At 47.5% G+C, this 24,590-nt stretch overlaps 10 protein-coding genes across 10 annotated transcripts; 8 read left to right on the top strand and 2 right to left on the bottom strand.

Moving 5' to 3' along the window:
• Positions 1-302: 302 nt before the first annotated feature.
• Positions 303-4,403, top strand: PtrM4_099490 (Med15 multi-domain protein; the record flags this gene model as incomplete). The annotated part of the gene is made up of 4 exons (XM_066107321.1): positions 303-1,306; positions 1,501-2,361; positions 2,472-2,724; positions 4,191-4,403. 4 exons carry the CDS (start codon positions 303-305, stop codon positions 4,401-4,403), a joined length of 2,331 nt encoding a protein of 776 aa, XP_065962989.1.
• Positions 4,404-6,165: 1,762 nt separating this feature from the next.
• PtrM4_099480 (uncharacterized protein) lies at positions 6,166-8,248 on the top strand (the record flags this gene model as incomplete). Its single annotated transcript, XM_066107320.1, has 2 exons — positions 6,166-7,287; positions 7,454-8,248. The coding sequence occupies 2 exons, from the start codon at positions 6,166-6,168 to the stop codon at positions 8,246-8,248; spliced, it is 1,917 nt and encodes a 638-aa protein (XP_065962988.1).
• A 97-nt stretch (positions 8,249-8,345) lies between these two features.
• Positions 8,346-8,765, top strand: PtrM4_099470 (Dimer-Tnp-hAT domain containing protein; the record flags this gene model as incomplete). Its single annotated transcript, XM_066107319.1, has 1 exon — positions 8,346-8,765. The coding sequence occupies one exon, from the start codon at positions 8,346-8,348 to the stop codon at positions 8,763-8,765; it is 420 nt and encodes a 139-aa protein (XP_065962987.1).
• Positions 8,766-8,977: 212 nt separating this feature from the next.
• On the top strand, positions 8,978-10,122 carry PtrM4_099460 (uncharacterized protein; the record flags this gene model as incomplete). Its single annotated transcript, XM_066107318.1, has 2 exons — positions 8,978-10,015; positions 10,081-10,122. 2 exons carry the CDS (start codon positions 8,978-8,980, stop codon positions 10,120-10,122), a joined length of 1,080 nt encoding a protein of 359 aa, XP_065962986.1.
• A 795-nt stretch (positions 10,123-10,917) lies between these two features.
• On the bottom strand, positions 10,918-13,381 carry PtrM4_099450 (uncharacterized protein; the record flags this gene model as incomplete). Its single annotated transcript, XM_066107317.1, has 2 exons — positions 10,918-12,093; positions 12,260-13,381. The coding sequence occupies 2 exons, from the start codon at positions 13,379-13,381 to the stop codon at positions 10,918-10,920; spliced, it is 2,298 nt and encodes a 765-aa protein (XP_065962985.1).
• A 437-nt stretch (positions 13,382-13,818) lies between these two features.
• Positions 13,819-14,625, top strand: PtrM4_099440 (uncharacterized protein; the record flags this gene model as incomplete). The annotated part of the gene is made up of 1 exon (XM_066107316.1): positions 13,819-14,625. The coding sequence occupies one exon, from the start codon at positions 13,819-13,821 to the stop codon at positions 14,623-14,625; it is 807 nt and encodes a 268-aa protein (XP_065962984.1).
• A 739-nt stretch (positions 14,626-15,364) lies between these two features.
• PtrM4_099430 (uncharacterized protein) lies at positions 15,365-15,658 on the bottom strand (the record flags this gene model as incomplete). Its single annotated transcript, XM_066107315.1, has 1 exon — positions 15,365-15,658. The coding sequence occupies one exon, from the start codon at positions 15,656-15,658 to the stop codon at positions 15,365-15,367; it is 294 nt and encodes a 97-aa protein (XP_065962983.1).
• A 924-nt stretch (positions 15,659-16,582) lies between these two features.
• On the top strand, positions 16,583-17,068 carry PtrM4_099420 (uncharacterized protein; the record flags this gene model as incomplete). The annotated part of the gene is made up of 2 exons (XM_066107314.1): positions 16,583-16,846; positions 16,922-17,068. The coding sequence occupies 2 exons, from the start codon at positions 16,583-16,585 to the stop codon at positions 17,066-17,068; spliced, it is 411 nt and encodes a 136-aa protein (XP_065962982.1).
• Positions 17,069-20,780: 3,712 nt separating this feature from the next.
• Positions 20,781-21,182, top strand: PtrM4_099410 (uncharacterized protein; the record flags this gene model as incomplete). Its single annotated transcript, XM_066107313.1, has 2 exons — positions 20,781-20,949; positions 20,992-21,182. 2 exons carry the CDS (start codon positions 20,781-20,783, stop codon positions 21,180-21,182), a joined length of 360 nt encoding a protein of 119 aa, XP_065962981.1.
• A 1,209-nt stretch (positions 21,183-22,391) lies between these two features.
• PtrM4_099400 (uncharacterized protein) lies at positions 22,392-23,327 on the top strand (the record flags this gene model as incomplete). Its single annotated transcript, XM_066107312.1, has 3 exons — positions 22,392-22,400; positions 22,557-22,748; positions 23,085-23,327. The coding sequence occupies 3 exons, from the start codon at positions 22,392-22,394 to the stop codon at positions 23,325-23,327; spliced, it is 444 nt and encodes a 147-aa protein (XP_065962980.1).
• Between the last annotated feature and the right edge of the window lie 1,263 nt (positions 23,328-24,590).

The following is a 24,590-nucleotide window of genomic DNA, read 5'->3' as shown; positions in this document are numbered from 1 at the left end:
CAGACAGCAAGGTAGAAGAGACAGACCGCATCTTCGACGAACTCCCTGACGCACGACGTTATACTCCCGGGAGAAGATTCTGTGCTAAGAACAGAGCGAGGCAGAGATAACACGAAGCACTCTTAACCTCCCTCTACAGCTGCTGGTTTAGCCTAATCCGCGAACACAGAGCGCGTCAGCAACGCAATACAACTCAACCGTACGAGCGTCTCCGGACGATCCGATCACGTACAACAACAAGCGCTGGCACGACCAACCAGCGAGACAACAACACCGACAACGCGTCAACACCCGCTAGCAAGATGGCGGATAACCAAAGCGAAATAAGCTCTGCAGACTCTGCTGAAGCTCAGAATCAACTACAGAATGAGCAATCAGAACACCTCTCAGACTCACCATGGGCCAAATTTACCGCGGAACAACTTATGGAAAACTGTCCATACACAGTTGCACTCAAGGTCATCAATACAGCTCTCTGGGGTGTACCCGCACCGGCGGACGCAAATGAGACACACGCAACAACGTGGGTCGCTAAAGCTATCCACGACTACAATGTGTCAATGGCCTGGGACGATGACCTCTTCATTGACTACAAATGGGACTTTGAAGGATGGACGAAGGAGCTATTTAGCAAGGTTGAGCGTGGTACACTAAGGTCTCTTAAGAGTGTGCTACGACACCGGGGAGTATACACTGGCAACAATCACGCCAGGGTGGCGGACTCTCTCTACAACATTCTAGGTATAGAGAATACTCTTGAATGGGAACCAGCAGAGTTTCGAGCCATGAAATTCGACCAACAGTCCGAAGCGTACCAGCGCCAGCAGAGCAATAAACGCCAACAGGACACTCAGCACACAGTCTATCCAGCTGTACAACAACCACCGCAAGTACAACAACCGCCGCAATTACAACAACCGCCGCAATTACAACAGCCACCGCAAGTACCACAGCCGTCGCAATTACAACGACCGTCGCAGGGCGAGCAACAAGAGCAGTATAGAGTGAGACAAGGCGTCCAGAGCCGTTCCCAAACAATAGAGCCACAACAGCCGCTACACATGAGCGGTACGCTGGAAGGGCCTCAGCATCGACAACTGTGGGAGCAGGCCGCGCAGCCGCAACAAGGGCGTGCGCAACTACAGACACGGCCGCCAGCGACTGCATATCGCGAAGTCACGCCATTTCCGCAACAGCCAACGAACCGCGTCCCTAACAGACCACCCGAACTACCATACGACCCGTACAAGACGCTACCGCCGCGATGGTCCCGCAACGATCGACTCGACGCTAATACGATCACGCAGTTCTAGACTCCGCAACAATCAATTCAATCCGGTCACTCTCCTAGACCCACTTACCTATCTAGGTAGGGCTTAAACTCCTATAGGTAACTACTAGGCTTAAAGCGGTAATCAATCAATCCAATCTGAACCTTCTAGGACCCACTTAATTGATTGTTGCGGACTGTGCGCAGTTCTCTAAGCTATGGGACAATAGCAACAAGTATACAGGGAATGCGTACGATCTCCTAGACGATAAGATCAAGATCTTCTTCAGCATCTGCTGGCAGGTAGATATCCAAGAAGAGCAGTTTCACGCAGTGTTTCCCCGTATCCTTACCGGACGTGCAGAGACATTCTACATACAGGTTGTAGAGAGAGATGACAGCTTTGCTGATGCGTACATGGCAATCAAAAACCACTTCGACCATGACGTCCATCACCAGCACTACTACACAGACTGGACGACTACAACCTTCGCTCGCACCCGCACAGAGAACCCCGACAAGGGACTACACGAGGTTCTGCAGATCCTGCTTGACAAGCTGCAGCTATGCCAGCGTGCCCTTGGCAAGAACTTTGAGGGCGAGGATGCCCTACGTACCACTGTCATCAATGCCTGCCGAGGAGTACCAGAGCTTGAGATGGCACTGTTCAAACCAGCCACAATCTGTGAAGGACTCTTCTCAGACCTACGTTCTGCAGTTGAGACACACCTTGCACGGCAACACACTACCCAGATGGTCACAGAGGACCAATACTACTTAGATCGCCGATACAACGGCAATGGAAGAATCCGAGGTAGATCTCGAGGTGGAGGAGGATTCAGAGGCGGATCTAGAGGAGCATATCGAGGAGGCGAGCAGCGCGACGACAACGGACGAGGATTTAAGCCTCGCTGGAGGAAGAAATGCTTTGTTTGCCAGAAGGAAGGATGCTGGTCTACCAACCACACAGACGAAGAGCGCAAGGCTGCCCGTACACAGTTCTTCTCTACGCTATACTTTACAGGTACACAGCCCCCCAAGGACTTCTCCGTACATCTTGCAGAATACGAAGGGATCGAGCACACTAGCCAGTACAATCAGAGAGGATGGAGAGAGGAGGAAGACTGCGAGGATGACGACGATGACGACGTCGCGGAAGCATACCTTGAACAGCAGTTTTTCACGGAGCAATGCCTTGCAGATCAGGCGTTCTTGCACCACATCTCTGGCGACGACGTATACCGCCAAGACGCGCCATCAGCTCACAGCTAGGCTTTGTCCTTATGCTCGTCAACGAGTCTATTGACGTCAACACCTTCACAATACAGGGCAACGTGATCCACTACAGCTCTACAAAATGCAAGCGCATCACACGGAGCGTACTGGCCTCAGAGATCTACGGCATGGTCAACGGCTTTGACATAGGCATTGCAGTTGCAACCACGCTGAGGATAGTTACAGAACGACTTATTATTATTATTATTATATTTCCATTAGAGTCCTGTATCAGTCGGTGACTATGTAGGACTTTGGCTAAGCCGTTCTATGTATGTTGTTCAATATGGAGTTTCTATAGGTCTTGTACAATTTGGAGGATAGTTGCGTAGTCCAATTTCCGAGCTAGTCTTCCATTGGCGCGGGTGCTAAAGAGCAGTGTGGTGAACAGAAAGAGATGTAACAGCGAGCTCTTTGCGAAAAGAAATATTGTTTGTAGTTTTATACAGTGTCTGTCTGTTGTTTTGTGTAGGCGTCTGTATATAGGGATCTACAAGAGAGAGAATAGATCTATACAGCTATTGCCTGGTCGATGTTTTGCTCGTGCGTGTGCTAGTGAAAGCAGGTGCTGGAGCGGTTCGGTATATGGGGTCGGTATATCGAGTCGGTTTAGGGCGTTCGGTAGAGAGGGTATTTGGTGTAGGCGTCTGTATATAGGGATCTACAAGACAGAATAGATCTATACAGCTATTACCTAGTCGATGTTTTGGGCGTTTTGGTGTAGGCGTCTGTATACAGGAATCTATTATAACCTAACAATAATAGACCTATACAGCTATTGCCTAGTCGATGTTTTGCTCGTGCGTGTGCTAGTGAAAGCAGGTGCTAGAGCGGTTCGGTATATGGGGTCGGTATATCGAGTCGGTTTAGGGCGTTCGGTGGAGAGGGTATTTGGTGTAGGCGTCTGTATATAGGGATCTACAAGAGAGATAGTAGATCTATACATCTAGTGCCTGGTCGGTGTTTTGCTCGTGCGTGTGCTAGTGAAAGCAGGTGCTAGAGCGGTTCGGTATATGGGGTCGGTATATCGAGTCGGTTTAGGTCGTTCGGTGGAGAGGGCTTTTGGTGTAGGCGTCTGTATATAGGGATCTACAAGAGAGATAATAGATCTATACATCTAGTGCCTGGTCGGTGTTTTGCTCGTGAGTGTGCTGGTGACAGCAGGTGCTGGAGCGGTTCGGTATATGGGGTCGGTATATCGAGTTGGTTTAGGGCGTTCGGGTATAGGTAGCATCTAGATATATAGGCCTATTACTTTGCAGCAATAGAGATATATACCTAAGGAAGAGCCGTTGCTCTGTCGGTTTCGTAGAGGGTGCCTTCGATCGAACATCTAAAATCAGTTGGCGCACGGGCCATTTGCAGAGATTTCTCTCAACTAAGGCCAGGTAACAACTCTGTCAAAGTTGCAGCGGCCAGCGCGCCCGCCACAACGCCTGCACGCAAAAGCAGACGTTGGAAACTGATTCTAGGAAGGCATTTCAATGGAATTGAGATGAAAAAAGGGTAATCCAGGACCTTTTTGTCATCTCGAAAAGTTGGTGTTCGATGTACAGAACGACTTAGACTACCTGCAATTCCCTTGGTTATCTGTACAGACTCGTACTCCTTGTACGAGTGCCTAGTAAAGCTTGGGACGACGAAGGAAAAGCGTCTCATGATCGACATCATGGCGCTGCGCCAATCATATGAGCGTCGCGAGATCACGGAGATCCGCTGGATCAATGGTGAAGACAATCCTGCAGACGCCTTCACCAAGGCATCGCCAAACCGCGCTCTTGAACGCTTTATTGACGGCAATAAGCTGACAGTCCGAGTAGAGGGATGGGTGCAGAGGCCGACAAGCTTTGATGGTTGATGCTACACACAGTTACCATCAACACATACTGTCACTACCGATACAAGCAGAGTTACTAGCTACCCAGAAAGAAAAGACTTCCAGTGTCGGATCGTGAGTATCGGTAGAGACGTCGGCTGCTGGACACTTCGGCCCGACTTCGGCCCACCTTGCGCAGAGCTTAGGTATACCTTCGTAGCAGCTGTGTTCGTAATAAATAAATCACCATCACCGAACAGAATGCATTCCTAGTTATCGTTATTTCCTTTCAGCACTAGTGCTATAGACCTTCCAACAAAAAGAGAGTAAAAAGAACAAGAGAAAGGAGAGTGAGGGAGAGAGGGAGAGTAAAAAGAATAGAAGTTTAGAAAGAAGAGAAGGGTTAGGGTTTAAGAAGAAGAGAAGGGTAAGGGTTGGAGAAAAAGTAAAGATAGATAAAGTAATAAGAAGAGAAATAGAAAAAGTAAGATAATAAAGGCAAGATTTGAGTAGGGATTTAGAGTGGAAAAAAGATTAATTGGAAAGGGATATGAGTAGTAGGGAGTAGAATAATAATAATAGGAAGTAATATAGGAAAAAAAAGAAATAGTAAGTATAAGAGTAGGAGGTAAAAAAATAAAAAGAGATAAATAGAAGAGTAGTAGAGTAAGAAATTAAAAGAGTAGGAAATTAAAAGAGTAAAAAGATAAAAGTAGAATAGTAGAGAGAGGAAGGAAAAGAAGTTGAGAGAATAAAAGAAGATGGTGGAAAAAAGAGTAAAGTACAAAAAGGGAAGAAGTAGAAGAGAGAGAAGATGTGAGGGACGTCAATAGTTGAGATGACCGTATCTGTATTAAGTACTAAGTGAGATATTGCGTGCAGGTTCGAAGACCTGCGCGGGTCGAACTTTGGTGTTCGGCTGTGGCCTTCGCTTAAGGCGCACGGGCCACCTCGCTTACTAGAGGTCGCGGGTTTGATCCATGACACTACCCCCCCAAAAAAGAGAGCAAGTTCCAACGCTCGAACTGCCTTTTTTTTTTTTTTTTTTTTTTTTTTTTGCCTAAAATTGTATACAAAGGAGATACCTATATCGCAAAACTGCTGCATACCAAGCGTGTCGCTTGCAGTGTCCATTCCATTACTACATTCTATTCCCGTTGTCTGTGCACAGTAATTATGGATCATCATCGTGGCGTGGTGACCTTAGCATCTTGTCTTAACAATAGTAACTTTGACAGTCTAGTCCTTGCCACGAGCACAGCGTCTATAAGTCCTATTTCTAGCACAACTTATCGACGCCCTCGATTATAGCAAGCACAACTATATTATCCCAGTCTTATTGTTGGTCTTGTCTGCTGTTGTCACCACTGGCTAGACACGACTAAGAGCGTGAAGTCGCATAACCAGCATATCTTGTTTGCCTGTGAGAGACTTAAACTTCCTGTGCATAGGCGGCTTGTTTGGGTGATCAAGGTGATAGCGCGTCACAGTGTCAGCGGAGTCCGCGAGGTTCATGTATGGTTCCCATGAAGGATTGTCGGGCAGTGATCGGAATGGTCTGGTCTGACTTGGTCTTGGTCTGGTCTAGACCGCCAAGACTTGGTCTGGTCTGGCGATTTTTTGAGACCGTGGTCGGACCGGTCTAGATGATCGGACCGGTCCGGCTATAAATAGGTCCACGTGACTAGATCTTAGACTAATCTAGCCAGAAAATTTAGCACAATATGAGTCATTAAGATCAAGGTAAGTCTTCTACTTACATAGAACAATCAAGTCCTTAACAACCTACTTATATACTATTGTTATGGAGCCTTCAACACCAACCTCACCGTCCCCATCGAATATTATAAGACTAGATTTAACGTCTCTTACTCCATCTCTTATCCCCACGTCATCACCCACCCCTATACTATCACCCACTCCTATTCAATATCACGAATCTCCAGATGAGTTCGTGCAGGGCGGTATCACGTACGTGAAACGTGCAATAATTGCAAGGAAGGATTTCCGTCAAGGTACATCACACATCTGGAAGTACGGACTCCAATACATTCGAGATAGCGATAAGAAAGAGGTGTATTACTGCCATGAGTGCAGGGTTGGGAAGAGCAAGCAAGAGTTGTTTGTCATCAATGGCACTTCTAGGATCCGGAATCACCTGGAACAGAAGCACCAGATTGATCCCCAGAGTGGCATCAAGCGAAAGGGTTCTGTACGGAAGTCTATAATCGACCAGCAAAAGGATGGGGCTGCTTCCAGCATCTTTTTCTGGAAGGAGTCAGTAGAGAAGTTTAAAGAGCTTCTAATTCGTTGGATTGTGTACTGCCATATCGCCTTCTTTCAATTAGAGAACCAGTACTTTCGTGAACTACTCCTCTTTTTAAATCCGGCACTACTCAACCACCTCCCGAAGGCTGCGAAGACTATCCGAAGCTGGGTAATGAATGCATTCATATCGAAGAAGCAACAGCTTAGGGAGGACCTACACCATTCACGGAGTAGGATCTCTATCTCCTTTGATCTCTGGACTTCACCAAACCCTTACGCTATCCTAGGCGTCGTCGCTATGTGGATTGATACTACCGGCATGCGACGTGTTACCGCTTTAGGTATGCGACGTATATACGGCGAACATACTGGAGAGAATCTTGGATCGGTGGTCCTTGAATTGCTGGAAGAATACGACATTAGCGGAGATCAGATTGGATACTTTATGCTGGATAATGCCTCGGCAAATGATACCGCTGTTGAGTTTATACTCAAGGATCTCTGCCCATGGATGAAGTCAAAACAACGTCGTCATCGCCGGCTGCGTTGCTTGGGCCATGTCATCAACCTCTGTTGCCAGGCGTTCCTTATGGGGCGAAACTGTGAGAAGTATCTTGCGAAGCTGGAGAAGCATCATCAACGTGGCGACTATACGAAGGTGCAGAGATGTCAACAAGCAAGTCAAGCTGGCTTGATTCTTATCGATTGCAGATCACAGACAATATAGAGGCTCGTGCACAGTGGCACGTCCCAGAGAATGGTCTGTGATCTGCAATCGATAAGAATCAAGCCAGCTTGACTTGCTTGTTGACATCTCTGCGAAGGTGGAAGAGCTCTGGAAGAAGTTCGGATGTTTGGGTCGTCTTCACAACCTGGTGCGATACATCAGGCTTACTCCACAACGGCGTGAGGAGTTTGCTACAATTATTATCGGCGGAGATCTTTCGCAATTCGACGGGCTTGAGCTTATCCAGAACAACTCGACCCGCTGGAACTCATGGTTTTATTCGATTACACGTGCATTAAATGTTCGAGAACGTTTAGAGCTCTTCTCGGCTCGTCATGTACCTGGAAAGGGCTCCGTAGGGATCGCGAACTTTAAGCTTGATGGACAGCACTGGTTTGAGCTTGAAAAGATTGAACTCGCTCTCAAAGACTTCTATGCTGCAACTTTGCTTTCTGAAGGTAAGAAGACGTCACTTGCGGACTGGTTTTCAACTTTGGACTGCCTTCTCCGGGAGATAAGCGAGACGAAGGATCACTACCACGACATCCACACTGAGGACGATAACAACTTTACATGGAAGTACCTTCAAGGCTGCGCTGATGCTGCTTGGTTAAAGTGCGTTGAGTACTATAACAATCAGCAGCTGAATTGGCAAAATCGATTCCCTGAAGATACTGACCTTCCACCGGCATATTATGCGGCTCAAATCCTTGATCCATATCGCAAGTGGGGATGGTTCAGGCAAGAGTGGGTTCTTCATGGCGACGAAGAGAAGAAGAGGTGGTTTGAAAACGCACAATTAGCGGTGAAGCATCTCTGGGAGACAGAGTATAAGGGAAGGTACCCTGTCGAGATCAGACTCCGCAACAATCAATCGGATCGGCATGATTGATTCCTATCTAGGTTAAAGGCTGCCTAATGAAGTAATTCTTTAACCTATATAGGAATCAATCATGTCAATCGATTGATTGTTGCGGAGTCTGGTCGAGATGCTGCCACCACCAGCCAGGAAGGAGAGAGATCCTGACCCAGCATTTGATCGCCAGCGGGAACATAAGCGCATTCGAATAGACGCTCCAGTTTCTACAACTGATTTGTATGAACAATACATCTCTACTGACCGGCTTCATAACGAAGAGGCAGGTTGCAATGAGGCTATTGCGTACTGGCTATCTCGCTACGACTCCCAACGAGATCTCGCTCGCTTCGCTCTAGACATGTTTGCGATCTCGCCTCTGTCGGATGAATGCGAACGTCTTTTTAGTAGCGCGAAGCTTACTATCGTCGATCGCCGTGGTAGGCTGAAGGCAGATATTATAGAAGCGTGCGAGTGTCTCCGGGCCTGGTATGGAAAGCCCCAAGCTGAGGGGAACAGCGATATCGAGGATAGTGAGAACGAAGACGACTAGATTGACAGTCAGTAGTAAAACACATTTCCTCGGCTTCCTTCTTTGCTTCAGCCTCATTCTTGGCGGTCTTGTTGGTCGGACCGGTCTGGTCGGACCGGTCCTTATGTAAGCACCTGGTCTGGTCTGGTCTGTACCCTCAGACCAGACCAGACCAGACCATTCCGATCACTGCACAGCGCACCCTTCCTGACTCTATCCCCGCAGTCGCGCAAATGCTGTATCAACTTAGCGAGGAAGACAACATCTCTGAACGGTACGCCGTCCTCGCCGCACTGCCTGGCATCGAGCCTGAGGGGGGAGAAAACGGCGTCTCCCATGACCTCACGAGCAAAAGATCGCTCTGTGCAGCCGATAACGTTACAATCTCGCCTATTACAACGCCAATCGCCGCAACTAGTGCGCCCGCGATACCAAACGAGACGCCCGCCGCAATTAATGTGCCCGCGCCACCGAACAACGAGCTGACTATTGATGCTCTGCTTGACAATATCAAGGCAGCATACAAGGATGATAAGGTGTTGCAGGCGATCGTCAAAGCCAAGAAGGACGGCCTACGACGCCTGCCGTTCAAACTCATACATGGAGAAGAGCACCTCAGGCTGGAACTTGGCGATTGCGAGATCACCGACGAACTACTCTATGTGCGCAACAAGGTCTACGTCCCCGCCGGCGCCGTTCGCACCCAAGTTATTGAACAAGCCCACAAGAGCGTCTGCGGTGGCCACAGCGGCAAACATGAGTTATACTCCAAGCTGTCGCGATGGTATTACTGGCCTAGGATGACCACGGACGTCGCGCAATATGTACGCGCGTGTCTGACTTGCAAGAGGAGCAAAGCATACCGAGAAGGCAAGCATGGGCTGCTGCATCCGCTACCAATCCCCAGCAAATACTGGTCCAGCATCTCTATAGACTTCATCACTCACCTGCCGCCCTGCAGGCATAACGGTCAAACGTTCACTGACATCCTCGTGGTAGTCGACCGACTCACCAAGAAGAAGAAGTTCATCCCAATGGCTAGTATGACCACCGACGCCCTTGTGGTAGCCTTTATCGAATACATCTGGCGAGAAGAGGGCTTTCCTGAGGAGATTATCTCAGACCGTGGAGCGCAGTTTGTCTCTTACTTTTGGAAGCGACTATGCCAGCGTCTGGGTGTACGCCCGAAGTTCTCGACCGCTCACCATCCCCAGACTGACGGACAAACCGAGAACGCGAACTCCTACCTCAAGCAATACCTACGCGCCTATGTCAACTACGAGCAGGATAACTGGGCGCTTTTTCTGCCAATAGCTGAATTCGAAGCCAACTCCAGCACCAGCAGCACAACTGGCAAGTCGCCTTTCTTCGCGACTAAAGGATACAACCCACGGAGTGGCATTGAACCCCCTGCGCCAGCGCCAGGCGCTGCGACCTTGACTGCGCCTGCGCAACAAGAACGTCTCAACGCTGACGCTTTCGCGGATCGCATGAAAACGCTGCAGGACGAGCTGCGAGCTTCAATGCAATGGGCGCAAGCAAAACAAGCAGAATACGCCAATGAAGGAAGGCTACCCGCACCAGCTTTCAAAGTCGGCGACCAAGTGATGCTGGACACTCGCAACCTACGGACGAAAAGACCCTCCGCGTCATTAGACCTAAAGAACCGCGGTCCCTTTACTATCGTTCGCGCCATCAACAACACCGCATACGAGCTAGATCTTCCCGCTAACATGAAGCGCATCCACAATGTCTTCCACCCATGGCTCTTACACTTGGTTGACGACAACCCACTTACTGGACAAACACAAGATCCTGAGGTCCCTGCGGAGTTCGACCCAGAAGTGGAAGACGACACTGAATACACTGTCGAAGCAATCGAAGACTGCCGCATTAATAAGAAGCTTAAGGATCCTGCCGCCCGCGGTCGCAAGGGCAAGACTACCCAAGGCCTGCTCCAATACTTGGTACGATGGGCAAACTATCCCGACGGCCCCGACAACAGTGATCGGAATGGTCTGGTCTGGTCTGGTCTGAGGGTACAGACCAGACCAGACCAGGTGCTTACATAAGGACCGGTCCGACCAGACCGGTCCGACCAACAAGACCGCCAAGAATGAGGCTGAAGCAAAGAAGGAAGCCGAGGAAATGTGTTTTACTACTGACTGTCAATCTAGTCGTCTTCGTTCTCACTATCCTCGATATCGCTGTTCCCCTCAGCTTGGGGCTTTCCATACCAGGCCCGGAGACACTCGCACGCTTCTATAATATCTGCCTTCAGCCTACCACGGCGATCGACGATAGTAAGCTTCGCGCTACTAAAAAGACGTTCGCATTCATCCGACAGAGGCGAGATCGCAAACATGTCTAGAGCGAAGCGAGCGAGATCTCGTTGGGAGTCGTAGCGAGATAGCCAGTACGCAATAGCCTCATTGCAACCTGCCTCTTCGTTATGAAGCCGGTCAGTAGAGATGTATTGTTCATACAAATCAGTTGTAGAAACTGGAGCGTCTATTCGAATGCGCTTATGTTCCCGCTGGCGATCAAATGCTGGGTCAGGATCTCTCTCCTTCCTGGCTGGTGGTGGCAGCATCTCGACAGGGTACCTTCCCTTATACTCTGTCTCCCAGAGATGCTTCACCGCTAATTGTGCGTTTTCAAACCACCTCTTCTTCTCTTCGTCGCCATGAAGAACCCACTCTTGCCTGAACCATCCCCACTTGCGATATGGATCAAGGATTTGAGCCGCATAATATGCCGGTGGAAGGTCAGTATCTTCAGGGAATCGATTTTGCCAATTCAGCTGCTGATTGTTATAGTACTCAACGCACTTTAACCAAGCAGCATCAGCGCAGCCTTGAAGGTACTTCCATGTAAAGTTGTTATCGTCCTCAGTGTGGATGTCGTGGTAGTGATCCTTCGTCTCGCTTATCTCCCGGAGAAGGCAGTCCAAAGTTGAAAACCAGTCCGCAAGTGACGTCTTCTTACCTTCAGAAAGCAAAGTTGCAGCATAGAAGTCTTTGAGAGCGAGTTCAATCTTTTCAAGCTCAAACCAGTGCTGTCCATCAAGCTTAAAGTTCGCGATCCCTACGGAGCCCTTTCCAGGTACATGACGAGCCGAGAAGAGCTCTAAACGTTCTCGAACATTTAATGCACGTGTAATCGAATAAAACCATGAGTTCCAGCGGGTCGAGTTGTTCTGGATAAGCTCAAGCCCGTCGAATTGCGAAAGATCTCCGCCGATAATAATTGTAGCAAACTCCTCACGCCGTTGTGGAGTAAGCCTGATGTATCGCACCAGGTTGTGAAGACGACCCAAACATCCGAACTTCTTCCAGAGCTCTTCCACCTTCGCAGAGATGTCAACAAGCAAGTCAAGCTGGCTTGATTCTTATCGATTGCAGATCACAGACAATATAGAGGCTCGTGCACAGTGGCACGTCCCAGAGAATGGTCTGTGATCTGCAATCGATAAGAATCAAGCCAGCTTGACTTGCTTGTTGACATCTCTGCACCTTCGTATAGTCGCCACGTTGATGATGCTTCTCCAGCTTCGCAAGATACTTCTCACAGTTTCGCCCCATAAGGAACGCCTGGCAACAGAGGTTGATGACATGGCCCAAGCAACGCAGCCGGCGATGACGACGTTGTTTTGACTTCATCCATGGGCAGAGATCCTTGAGTATAAACTCAACAGCGGTATCATTTGCCGAGGCATTATCCAGCATAAAGTATCCAATCTGATCTCCGCTAATGTCGTATTCTTCCAGCAATTCAAGGACCACCGATCCAAGATTCTCTCCAGTATGTTCGCCGTATATACGTCGCATACCTAAAGCGGTAACACGTCGCATGCCGGTAGTATCAATCCACATAGCGACGACGCCTAGGATAGCGTAAGGGTTTGGTGAAGTCCAGAGATCAAAGGAGATAGAGATCCTACTCCGTGAATGGTGTAGGTCCTCCCTAAGCTGTTGCTTCTTCGATATGAATGCATTCATTACCCAGCTTCGGATAGTCTTCGCAGCCTTCGGGAGGTGGTTGAGTAGTGCCGGATTTAAAAAGAGGAGTAGTTCACGAAAGTACTGGTTCTCTAATTGAAAGAAGGCGATATGGCAGTACACAATCCAACGAATTAGAAGCTCTTTAAACTTCTCTACTGACTCCTTCCAGAAAAAGATGCTGGAAGCAGCCCCATCCTTTTGCTGGTCGATTATAGACTTCCGTACAGAACCCTTTCGCTTGATGCCACTCTGGGGATCAATCTGGTGCTTCTGTTCCAGGTGATTCCGGATCCTAGAAGTGCCATTGATGACAAACAACTCTTGCTTGCTCTTCCCAACCCTGCACTCATGGCAGTAATACACCTCTTTCTTATCGCTATCTCGAATGTATTGGAGTCCGTACTTCCAGATGTGTGATGTACCTTGACGGAAATCCTTCCTTGCAATTATTGCACGTTTCACGTACGTGATACCGCCCTGCACGAACTCATCTGGAGATTCGTGATATTGAATAGGAGTGGGTGATAGTATAGGGGTGGGTGATGACGTGGGGATAAGAGATGGAGTAAGAGACGTTAAATCTAGTCTTATAATATTCGATGGGGACGGTGAGGTTGGTGTTGAAGGCTCCATAACAATAGTATATAAGTAGGTTGTTAAGGACTTGATTGTTCTATGTAAGTAGAAGACTTACCTTGATCTTAATGACTCATATTGTGCTAAATTTTCTGGCTAGATTAGTCTAAGATCTAGTCACGTGGACCTATTTATAGCCGGACCGGTCCGATCATCTAGACCGGTCCGACCACGGTCTCAAAAAATCGCCAGACCAGACCAAGTCTTGGCGGTCTAGACCAGACCAAGACCAAGTCAGACCAGACCATTCCGATCACTGGTTCAACGATTGGCAGGCTCTCTATGCAAAAGCTCAAGCGTTCGAACTTCACGAAGTTAGGGGTGATCTCGCTGTCACCGACTTTCTGGATGCGTTGGCGGCAAAGATCGCTCCTGACTGGGCACGCAATTTGCGACAAACGATCACGACCGCGTCAGCTATGGGTCAGCCGACCATGAGCCTTGACGATGTGGCTAGAGTGTTCAACTTGACCATGCAAGAGCACGAAGCATCTGGCGGAAAGGGCAGATCAACTGGAGTGTTCTCCACGTTCGGCGGTGAATCCGCTCCGAGCGGAGGAAACTCCGGAGGATCAACCGGAGGACCACGGAAGTATTGTCCGTGCAAACCCGGCAAGCCATCCCATTATTGGGAGCCCATTAAATGCCGCAGGCTTCAACAGGCAATCACTGGAAAATCTGATCCAGGACCTACTCCGATCCATTTGTCTGACACGGATACTAGGATGATCAACCAAAGGCTTCACAGTTCTAAGTTTTCAACGCTGCTCACACAGCTGAAACAAGCCGGATGGAAGATCAATTCCGCTCAGCAAACGTCTGAGAAGTCCAAGACTACGAACACCATCGTGGCTTGTGTCATTGATCCTCGCACTTTGAGGGATCTGAGCAATGCTATCTTCAACCTTAACTATGGTGGTCACCCATTTTCCTATAGCACGATCTTCGACGGCGGTGGCGCGCTCCACCTTGCCAATGATCGGAACCTATTGGTCCCAGGAACTTACAAGAAGTGCTTGGACTACCTGACAGTCGAGGCTGGTACTCAATCCTTGCCAGTCTCGGGGGTGGGTGATCGACTGTTCAAAGATTTCTTTAATGGACCAGACGGTCCACAGGACCTGTTGCTTAAGAACGTTATGGTTGTTGAAGGATTTCATGTCAACATTGTTTCTGAAGCCTTGCTCAGGAAGGTCGGATTCTGGTACACTGGTTATGATTGGACTATCCGTTCTGGGTAGACTCCGCAACAATCAATTCAATCCGGTCACTCTCCTAGACCCACTTACCTATCTAGGTAGGGCTTAAACTCCTATAGGTAACTACTAGGCTTAAAGCGGTAATCAATCAATCCAATCTGAACCTTCTAGGACCCACTTAATTGATTGTTGCGGACTGTGGTCTCAGGCATCCAGCAATGGCATGGCCCCTTCTTATCGTAGGAGAAACAAGCCCAGAACATAAACTTAGAATAGCCTTTCTAACGCTCTCGAATACAGCTTCGTACAAAAGCTTCATCAGCCTTACGCCACACACGATAGCCACCTCGTCGATAGAGTAATACCACACTCGTTTCGTCTAACCAAATTACATTCTTCTAGTCTTTAAGAGTCCAGTCTTTATGCTCTAAACACCACTTAAGTCGATCGTCCCGCATCTGCTTCGTCAACCTAGGCTTCCTTATCAGTTTCGTCTTTCTAAACCCAGCTTTCTTGAGAATACGATGAACAGTGCTTGCTAAGACTTCGATCCCTTTCTCTCTGAGCATACCAGCAATGTTAGTACATTGTAAGGGGCTGCGCAAAGTGTGCCGGTGCCTGGTAACAGGATTGTATTCGATGAAGAAGAAAGCTATCTGCAGTGCAACGATATCTATATACGTTTGGCTTGTTGTTCACGTAGCTTCTCGAAGCATCTAAAGTGCCGAGGAAGCTCCGAAGGTTCCACTGAGGATCACCATAGCATCTGGGCTCTAGCCCGTTACATACATAATTTCTCCCTTCCATAGCGATCACGGCGTACTGTAAGCACTACAGCAGAAGACGTATCCGCAGTCTGCTTTGACGGACGGCCAGATCGAGGTGCATCTTGTACATGCTCGTCCTGAAGGTTAAGTGGACGTTCCGCTGGGTTAAATCCACGCTCAATCGCTCGGGCGTATATCTTGTTAAGCGTACGCTTCTCTATACCCGTTAAGTCGGTTATCTCGCCGTTGCCTTTACCTGTTGCTTTAAGAGAAACAACAAGAGCACGAGTCGCAGCACTGTAATTCATTGTAAGGCTTAGATTTAATAAAAAGCGTTAGGTAGTTTGTCAAAAGCGATCGCTTTGTGATGTGAGCAGAGGCCACGTACAATCGGAACAACTACCGAATTTGGAATAGTGTTTATAGCCCTCTGACAAGGGGGGGGGCCCAAACTTTTGACAGGCACCTCCGTAGAGTAGGTGATTAAAGCTGGTGGGGTGACCGACTCGCTTGCCAACCGTGTTACAAAGCTTTATAAGTGAGAATAGAACCTTACGCATGACGACGTGGCTGGAGCTCGGTGTGCGCGTTGACGCTGCCATGATCGAGCCACAGTGGCCAAAGGACGACAGACGGACCAAACTGCTTTCGTCCGGGCTTAGTCCAAAGGTGGATGCCAAGGTTCCTGGTAAGCCGCCTCCAGCGATGAATGTAGACTAGGTCAAGTGGAAATAACTATTATGTGTTGGTGGGCGCTTTTTGTAGCAGGTCAGACTTCAGCAATCTAACAAAATTACGAGGATTGGCAAAGGAACGCTAAAGCAGAAGGTCCAGGCGGGTTTGTAAAATGATCTAGCTAGAGGTGGCTAATAAAATGGTTTTAGCGCTTCCCCATAGTGCCGGCCCCCCTGATAATCACCCACGTTTAGGGATTTTGGTGCAAAGAATGCAAAGAACCACACTCGGTGCACTGCCCAGCAGGTGTAGCCGCACGTTGTTCCCTGCGGCGCATCCAGCCATATTAGGATGTACCGGCACGACTCGGGCTTCTAAACGGTACCGCCAGCCAGTATTCTAGACCAGTCATCTCGGTCCCTTCTCGGGTCGTCCAAGTTTGGCTAGATATCTCGCAATATAAAGAATGGAGAATCTTACTGCCATAATATCCAAAATCACTCACCTCCCTACCAACAGCCATCGCACCAACCCGAACCAACCCCCAAGTTTTTAACATGCACGCCAGCTCTATTATCGCTCTCGCTCTTGGAGCAACCGCTGTCTCAGCAGCCTCCGTCCAAGGCAGGGCTTCTTATACCTACGCAAACTTCCCGACATCCATCGACTGCCCCGTTGAAAACGGCAAGGGCGTCACGCAGGATACCCTCAAAGATGCAGTTACCAACCACAAAAGGGGACCTCCCCGCGAGACTAGCGCAGCCAACCTTGCCACGCGGCATTGCGCCAAGCAAGAGTTCAGTGGAATTCCTCTCTGGGTCGTAAGTATTCCTCTCGATAGGGCAGGCTAGCTAGCTCGTCACCAAACTTCACATTACTGACCTTAACATGTGCAGATGGATATTCCCGATATTAAAAAGCCAGGTTTCGGCCTTGGTTCTATGTCCTATGCCCTAGCGCCCAACGGCACTTTCTACTTTTGCGGCACGTCATCTGGCAGCACCCCATCAGGCTGGCCCAACCAGTGCACGGAGAACTACTGAGCGTAGTCGTACACTTGGATTGTTTCCTCGCAGGGAGAAACCTTGGGTTCGAAGTTTGGAGGGCTGTATATAAGAGACGAATCAAACATATATTGAACATCTTCTTCCACGAGCCTGTATGCCCCTGCTTAGCCTGAAACGTATTCAAATGCACGTGATGATGCGAAATGACTCGAATCAGTCTTCTACCTGGTATAGTCAACCGCATCGGGACGACCCCCAAAATCACACCTCATACTTAGTAAGTATTATGCGTAGCTATTCCTTTACAATCTCCTTAGTTGACTAACTCACTGCCCATAAGTTGTTGCCAAGAAAGGGACCATTATAAGATAGGATATTAGAGGGTAGGTTATTGGTACCACAGCTATAAAAAACTAGCTCATCGTCATTACAACTACATACACACTCCTCTACACACTCTAATACCCTATCTTCCAATAAACCTCTTCTCAAAGTACCTAGTAGGAATATACACTAGCTGTCAGGACCCCACCCAGAATGGGCAGATCAGAATAGAGCAGTATAGCCAGACTATTTCGTGGTACAGACACCCCCAGTAACTTTATTATTAGCGTGAAGTGTTGTGCAACAAGCACCGAATGCTCCTTGAGCTTCAGCTAGCTAAATCAGGTTAGCCTTGCTAAGGATAAGTTCCCTATTATGAGACAAGCAGCTTACCGTGTTCTGAGTGAGCACAGAACCCGCGAAGCGGCAGACCTGTTCTGTCTGATCCCACCTTCCTAGTACGTCGCTGTTGGTCTTCGGGAAGCCAACTCCGTCTCCTGCAGTGCAACATGATCGAGCTGCTTCATCGGCCCGGGCCTTTACTCCTGCGCAGTAGCAAGCATTCCACTATACGTTACGTGTTAGTCTAGTAGTTATTATAATGTTAGACTAAGGGCGTTACCTGTAATTAGACTCCGCAACAATCAATTCAATCCGGTCACTCTCCTAGACCCACTTACCTATCTAGGTAGGGCTTAAACTCCTATAGGTAACTACTAGGCTTAAAGCGGTAATCAATCAATCCAATCTGAACCTTCTAGGACCCACTTAATTGATTGTTGCGGACTGTGCCTGTAATACTTACAGCAGAGACTGCAGGAGCAAGTAGGATAACAGCTAAGGGAAGATAGTTCCTCATATTGTAAAGCAAGTACGATGTAGTATGTGATTAATGTAGTAGTATAACTGCTGTTACGGTGCTTAAATTTGCAGAGGCCTATCTGACTTACATTTATACTCAAGGACACTGTATGCTTATCGTGTATTGCTTGGACTAACAAACGGGTACATCAAGTAAGCCGGATGAAGGCGGAAGTCTTGGCTGAAATACACTCTGCACTAGGGAAGGGTTAGACACTAGACACGATCAGTGGCGTACTTGGCCTAAGTAGCTAACCTGCACGAGCAGGTGAAGCGCGTCGAATTAGCCCACAGGACAATGACATGCGAACGCTATGTATACTACGAATGAATGGTAATTTATGCGAGAAGATCATTTCTTACAGAATTTGAAATAAGACGTAGTCCCTGCAACCTACATTATATCGAAAGTTATACTGCTAACTGCGATAAGCAAATCAACATTTTGAGGTTGTAAACGTGGCTTAAAATACTAAATAGAGCAGTAGAGCTTTGTCCTACACAAAAAGACTCTAGCTAAGTTACATTAAACTCAGCTTTCATAAGAGACACAGTAGTGGAGATTATCCTAATAGGTTAAACTAGCTTCCTTGTTTATTGCGTATTCGAAGAGCTCCGACCACAACCTACGTCATATAAACAATGTCACTGCTGACCGGACCGAGCACATTGACAGCCAATGTAAGGCTCCCACGGGATCAGATATTTGTGTCAGATATAATGAGATATTGCACAAAAGTGATGGATGTTGATGATTGTGTGTATTGTGTTCTGTCTATCGTGTGTCCGCGCTTGTGGCCCTCTTGAGGGGCGCACTGACCCTCTCTACGCTGATTGGTTGCTGCCAACGTCGAGTAACCCTGCTATCTGACAATTTGAAATAGTGTTGAGTTACAGAGTTTTTGCAGTGCCGAGCTTGTAAGAAGCTGCGGCCGAAATATATACTAGTGGGGCGGCGCTTAGGTCTTGGTCCCCGGAGCGCCGGCGTGGTCCGTGGCAGAACACCAGGGTTCTGGACATCAAGTGTTGCAGTATATGCAGTCAATCAAAGTGTAACCGCGCGAGGCAGTCATCAGAGTATATTGTGTTCTTCTGTCTGTTGTGCTGTCATGGCCACCTTATATGTAGCCATAATCAGGGTCTATTTACATGACGTATCTCTGATGCTGGTGAGGGGAGAAGGTGCTCATGGAGGGGATGGAGGAGCGCCAGGACAACGCACGTGACATGCGCAATACCCTTGCCTCACACACCGCAACATCAAGGCTCCAAACCATGACAGCCAAGGTTATGCGTGGCTTAGAATACTAGATAGGTAGGTTCTACGAGGCTGGTGTCGCAAGTATTACTAGAAACATTCTTATTTATCTTGCGAAATTCCACTAGAGTTTTTTACGTTTTCCCTCATATTTCTACTTTCCAATACATCGCAACCTTCCCTCTCAACTATTACAACTATTACAACTATGAAGCTATTTATCGCAATCATCGCGACAGCACTTACGATACTTCCGGGCTCTATGGCCGGTACAGTCTGTGGCACATGTTACGAAGAGGTGTAACAGGCTGAGCCTATTACATGCGCTACGCTGTGTGCGTAGCTGTCGTCATGCGATTCCTTCGAGATACATCTATAGGTTTCTGTCATCATCCATCTAATTCTACTTCGGCCCATCTTCGGTCCGCTCCTGTATTTATGTACAGCTAGCATCCTTTTGTAGCTCTTTGTCAAATCCACTCTGTTACAAGGCATCTCTTGATCAGTCATCTGTGTATCGTCATCGATACGGCCGCTGGGGTCTAGCCCCTTACAAGAGGGACTCAAGCGCATTGATTGGCTGTGTACAGGCAGCAACATCAGGAGCTACTGCAATGCCCAGTGTTCTACAAGTCAGGTTGAACTTGGGTGGAATGTATGCTGCGTACGTATTATTATCCTAAAGCTTAGTATCAGGTTATACTAACATATAGCTATAGAATATTCCGGATTGCCCATAAGTCAGCGCGTACAGTCAGTTCAGGGGTTCTCTTCGATCGCAAACTTGCTGCGTCGATGTAATCATTTGAGGACTTTTGGATGCGGTAGTTTTGGGGAGGTGCCTCAGGTCGACTATACCATAGTACTAGTGTCGCTACTATATTTTAAGCGCATAGTGTGAGTTACTAGGGAATATATATTTAGAAATTCTAAAGATATATAATGTGTAACGGGCTGAGCCTCGAGTCACATGACTAGGCTGCTAGCCTAGTCGCTTCCCCGGCAACGTGAGGGCCATGCGCCAACCCAAACAAAGCAGGCTCGCCGCTTGCGTCTTACCTTCTTTCTTCATCTTGACTGTAAATAGCATCTGGACTAGGTAGCTGGAATACAGTTCCTACGGACCGTTCACATACAGTCAAGATCAAGAAGAACACGCAGAATACGCAGGATACGCAGAACACCCAGAACACGCAGAACACGCAGCAACCAAAGCACCGTCATAATGAGCTCCCCCGGGGATACTAACATGACGACGAACGATTCGAACCAGCTGTTACAGTCGCTACTACAAGACTTAAAGACATGAGCACTAGGATGGAGAGGCTAGAAGCACCATCGCACGAGCTACCTCAAACGCCTAGTCACAATACAGACGCTACCACTGATCCGACGCTAACCTCCGAGACTTCGAACACATACGTGCCTATAACCCCAAAGCCGCGGCACAGCTTACCCCACCCACCTACGTTTAGTAGAAACAAATCACAATGGCGAGGATAGAAGCTAGAGATAGAGGGCAAGATTAAAGAAGACGCGCAAGCTATTAGAAGCCTAAAAGCTCAGCTACGCTACGTCTACATGCGTCTTAATAGGGCAGCGAAAACCAACGTTACAACATACTACGAGATACAAGTTAAAGAAGAATCGCCAAACCCTTTTAAGCTGCTTGACCGCCTTGAACTCCTCTACGGCGAACGAAATTAGAAGAAGAAAGCTATTCAGAACCTCTACTCTATACGCTAAAAGGACGACGAGACGTTTATTTCCTTCTACCCACGGTTTAAGAAAGAGATAGCCAACGCTGACGCAGAAAGCTAGCCTAAGCATACGAAGATATCCTACTTACGCAATACATTAAGTGGTAGGATAAAGGATAAGCTTATTAGTACATTAGGAACAGAAACAAGCATATACGCAAGGTTCGCTTAGAAGTGTATAGATCTTAGCAACGACATAGAGTTGTTCGGCTAATAGACGAAAACAACCCGCCGTTACGGTAGCCGAACTGCTGAAAATGCACTAACCTATAAACTACTAGCAAAATCAAATAATACTACACTTACAGCAGTTTCCCTTAAAGACATAATAGAATAGGAACCTACGTAGCCTACAACTACCTAAGTGAACGCTGTTGGCCTCCGCAGCAAGACCAACATAAATAGATATCTATCTAGGCGTCCCGAGGACCGAGAACTTATTAGAAAACGAGCAAAATGGGTTAACCAAGAAGAAATCGATGCTCGACGCTAGGAACGACGCTGTCTCTAATGCGGCCGCAACAATTGCCAAATAGCTACATACCCGTTAGCAGCCGCTCTACGACCAACTCACGTTAGCGTCAAGACAGCAAAGAGTACTGTGGTCACTAAGGCAGCTGTAGAGGAGGAAGATCCCGAAGACTCCAAAGCAGAGCAATAGGAACACGCGGCAGCTTAGAAAGAATGGAAAGAGACTAGAAAGCAAAAGATGGATAGCGATCCCTTTGTACTAGACGTTAGACTTAATAGAACTAACTTTGTTACTAGACTTGTTAACTTAGGTTGCCTTTGCTATTCTGCTATTAATAAACAACTCTTTCGATCTCTAAGACTGCCATTAATCAAGATAGCCCCGCGTTAGCTAGAGGAAGCAGCTGGGAAGAACGCAGAACTAAGTACTGTCCTAGATACAGTTACTTACGCCTCGATAGACATAGACGGCCACTAGCAGAAACGCGTCTTCTTCTACGTTGTACCTAGCCTAACTTACGACGTGATCCTAGGAAAGCCCTAGTTAGAAGACGCCGACGTCACAATTTCGGCCAAACAAGGCTGCCTAGATATCGGCGCGTCAAACATCCGCGTATGAAACCACAAGAAAGCGTCATACAAGCCACCACTAATAAAGGCTACTTAGGTGATAGCTTCCGCATTCATGGCGGAGGTGAGAAGAAGCCGTAGGAAGAACAAAGGAGACGGTATTGCGCTCGACACTAGACTGTTCGCTGTTTCCATCGCCGATATTAAGAAAGCTTTAAAACCGCGCAAACGATCCGATCTAAAGACGAAGCTCCTACCCTAGTACTACTAATAGCTAAAGGCTTTCGACCATTTCCTAGCTAAGAAACTTCCCCCACATCGTAAAGGCGTTAATCTCCACATTAAGATTGAAAAGGATCAAGACGGAAACGAGAAGACTATTCTATGGGGTCCGCTCTACGGCATGAGCCGAGAAGAGTTACTAGTGCTTAGGAAAACTCTTACCGAGCTGTTGGACAAGGATTTTATCTGCGTAAGTAACTCTCCCGCAGCTGCACCCGTCCTAATGGTCAAAAAGCTAGGAGGGGGCATCCGATTTTGCGTTGAATACCGAGGCTTAAACAACATTACTAGGAAGGACCGTTACCCTCTACCTCTATTCACAGAAACACTAAGAAATGTGGCTAAAGCTAAATAGTTCACAAAACTTGACGTTATCGCAGCCTTCCACAAGATCCGTGTGGCCAAAGGAGAGGAATAGAAGACAGCTTTCCGAACAAGATACAGCCTATTTAAATAGCGGGTTGCTCCCTTTAGACTAACAGGAGCACTAGCTGTATTTTAACGCTACGTAAATAGTGTTTTACAGGATTACCTTAACGACTTTGTTTCAGCCTACGTTAACGACATCTTAATCTACTCGTTAGGATCGCTTCAGGATCACAAAGAGAAGGTTAGAAAGGTTCTTCAACGCCTTATAGACGCTGGACTGCAGATTAATATCGACAAGTGCGAGTTCGAGACTAAACGAGTCAAATACCTTAGGTACATTGTAGAAGCAGAAGTAGGCATTCGAGTTGATCCTAAAAAGATTATCGCAATCCGCGAATAGGCTACACCAACGTTAGTTAAGGCTATCCGAGCATTTATTGGTTTTGCCAACTTTTACCAAGTTTTTATACCAAACTTCTCGGACATTGCTGAACCGCTTATTAACCTAACTAAGAAAGAGATAGTTTTTTATTAGGACGAGGCTTGCAATCAAGCATTTAAAATGATTAAGGAACTTCTTATTACAGCACTAATACTCGGCCATTTTGATCTAGAGAAGGACACCTTAGTAGAAGCTAACTCCTTAGGACATGCAACTGGCGGCCTATTGCTGCAGAAGGACAAGAACAACAACTAGCAACCTATTGCCTACTACTCAAAGAAGCACTCACTAACAGAGGCCAATTATCTAATTTATAACAAAGAGCTTCTAGCTATTGTTTGTTGCTTAGAAGCATAGGCTCCTAAACTACGTATAGTTAGGAAGTTCACAGTTCTAACGGACCACAAGAACCTTTAATACTTCTACCGCGAACGACAGCTGTCTAAAAGACAAGTACGTTAGTTAAAGTTTCTCTCACGATTCGACTTCTCTATAGAATAGAAACCTAGAAAGACTATAGGAAAACCTAACGCCCTGTCACGACGAGAACAAGACCTACCCGCCAACTACGACGATGAACGAATACGGTCTCGATTTATCCGTCTTTTCTAGAGCAAGCACTTGCAGAGTGTTCAAATCTAGTCCCTGTCGTCCGAGGAGATTGACTTCACAGAAGAGATACGCATGTTTGAGGACTAGGACATGCAAAATCTCTGGCACCAAAGCCGCTAAGAGGATAAGCTTTATTAGGAGCTCACTACGCTAGTAGCAAACAAGGAGCGTAACCTCCCTACCAAACTTCAGAAGGAGAAGTTAGTAAGTATAGCAGAATGCACCCTAGACGAGAGAGGCCTGTTGCAATTTCGAGACCGGATATAGATCCCTAACTGCGAACCACTTCGCACACGAATTATTCAAAATATTCACGACTCGCATATCACCGGCCATCCTAGACGAGATCTTACCTACTTAATCTTATTAAGGTATTTCTTCTGGTCAGGTGTAGCAAGCGACGTGCGACGCTTTGTCCGTAACTACGAGATTTGTGGGAGGAATACGATATAGAGAGAGACAAAGAAGGGCCTCCTTAAACCGCTACCGATCCTAGAACGTATATGGGGAGAACTTTCAATCGATTTTATTACGGACTTGCCGCCATCTAGACGCGATGACGCAACGAACTACATAGTAGTCACTAATCGGCTGACAAAGGGAGTTAAA

This window comes from Pyrenophora tritici-repentis, chromosome 4 (assembly GCF_003171515.1).
Source record: "Pyrenophora tritici-repentis strain M4 chromosome 4, whole genome shotgun sequence".
NCBI classification, from domain to species: domain Eukaryota; kingdom Fungi; phylum Ascomycota; class Dothideomycetes; order Pleosporales; family Pleosporaceae; genus Pyrenophora; species Pyrenophora tritici-repentis.
The sequence above is the reverse complement of the archived record's forward strand: the minus strand, read 5'-3'. Positions and strand labels throughout refer to the sequence as shown.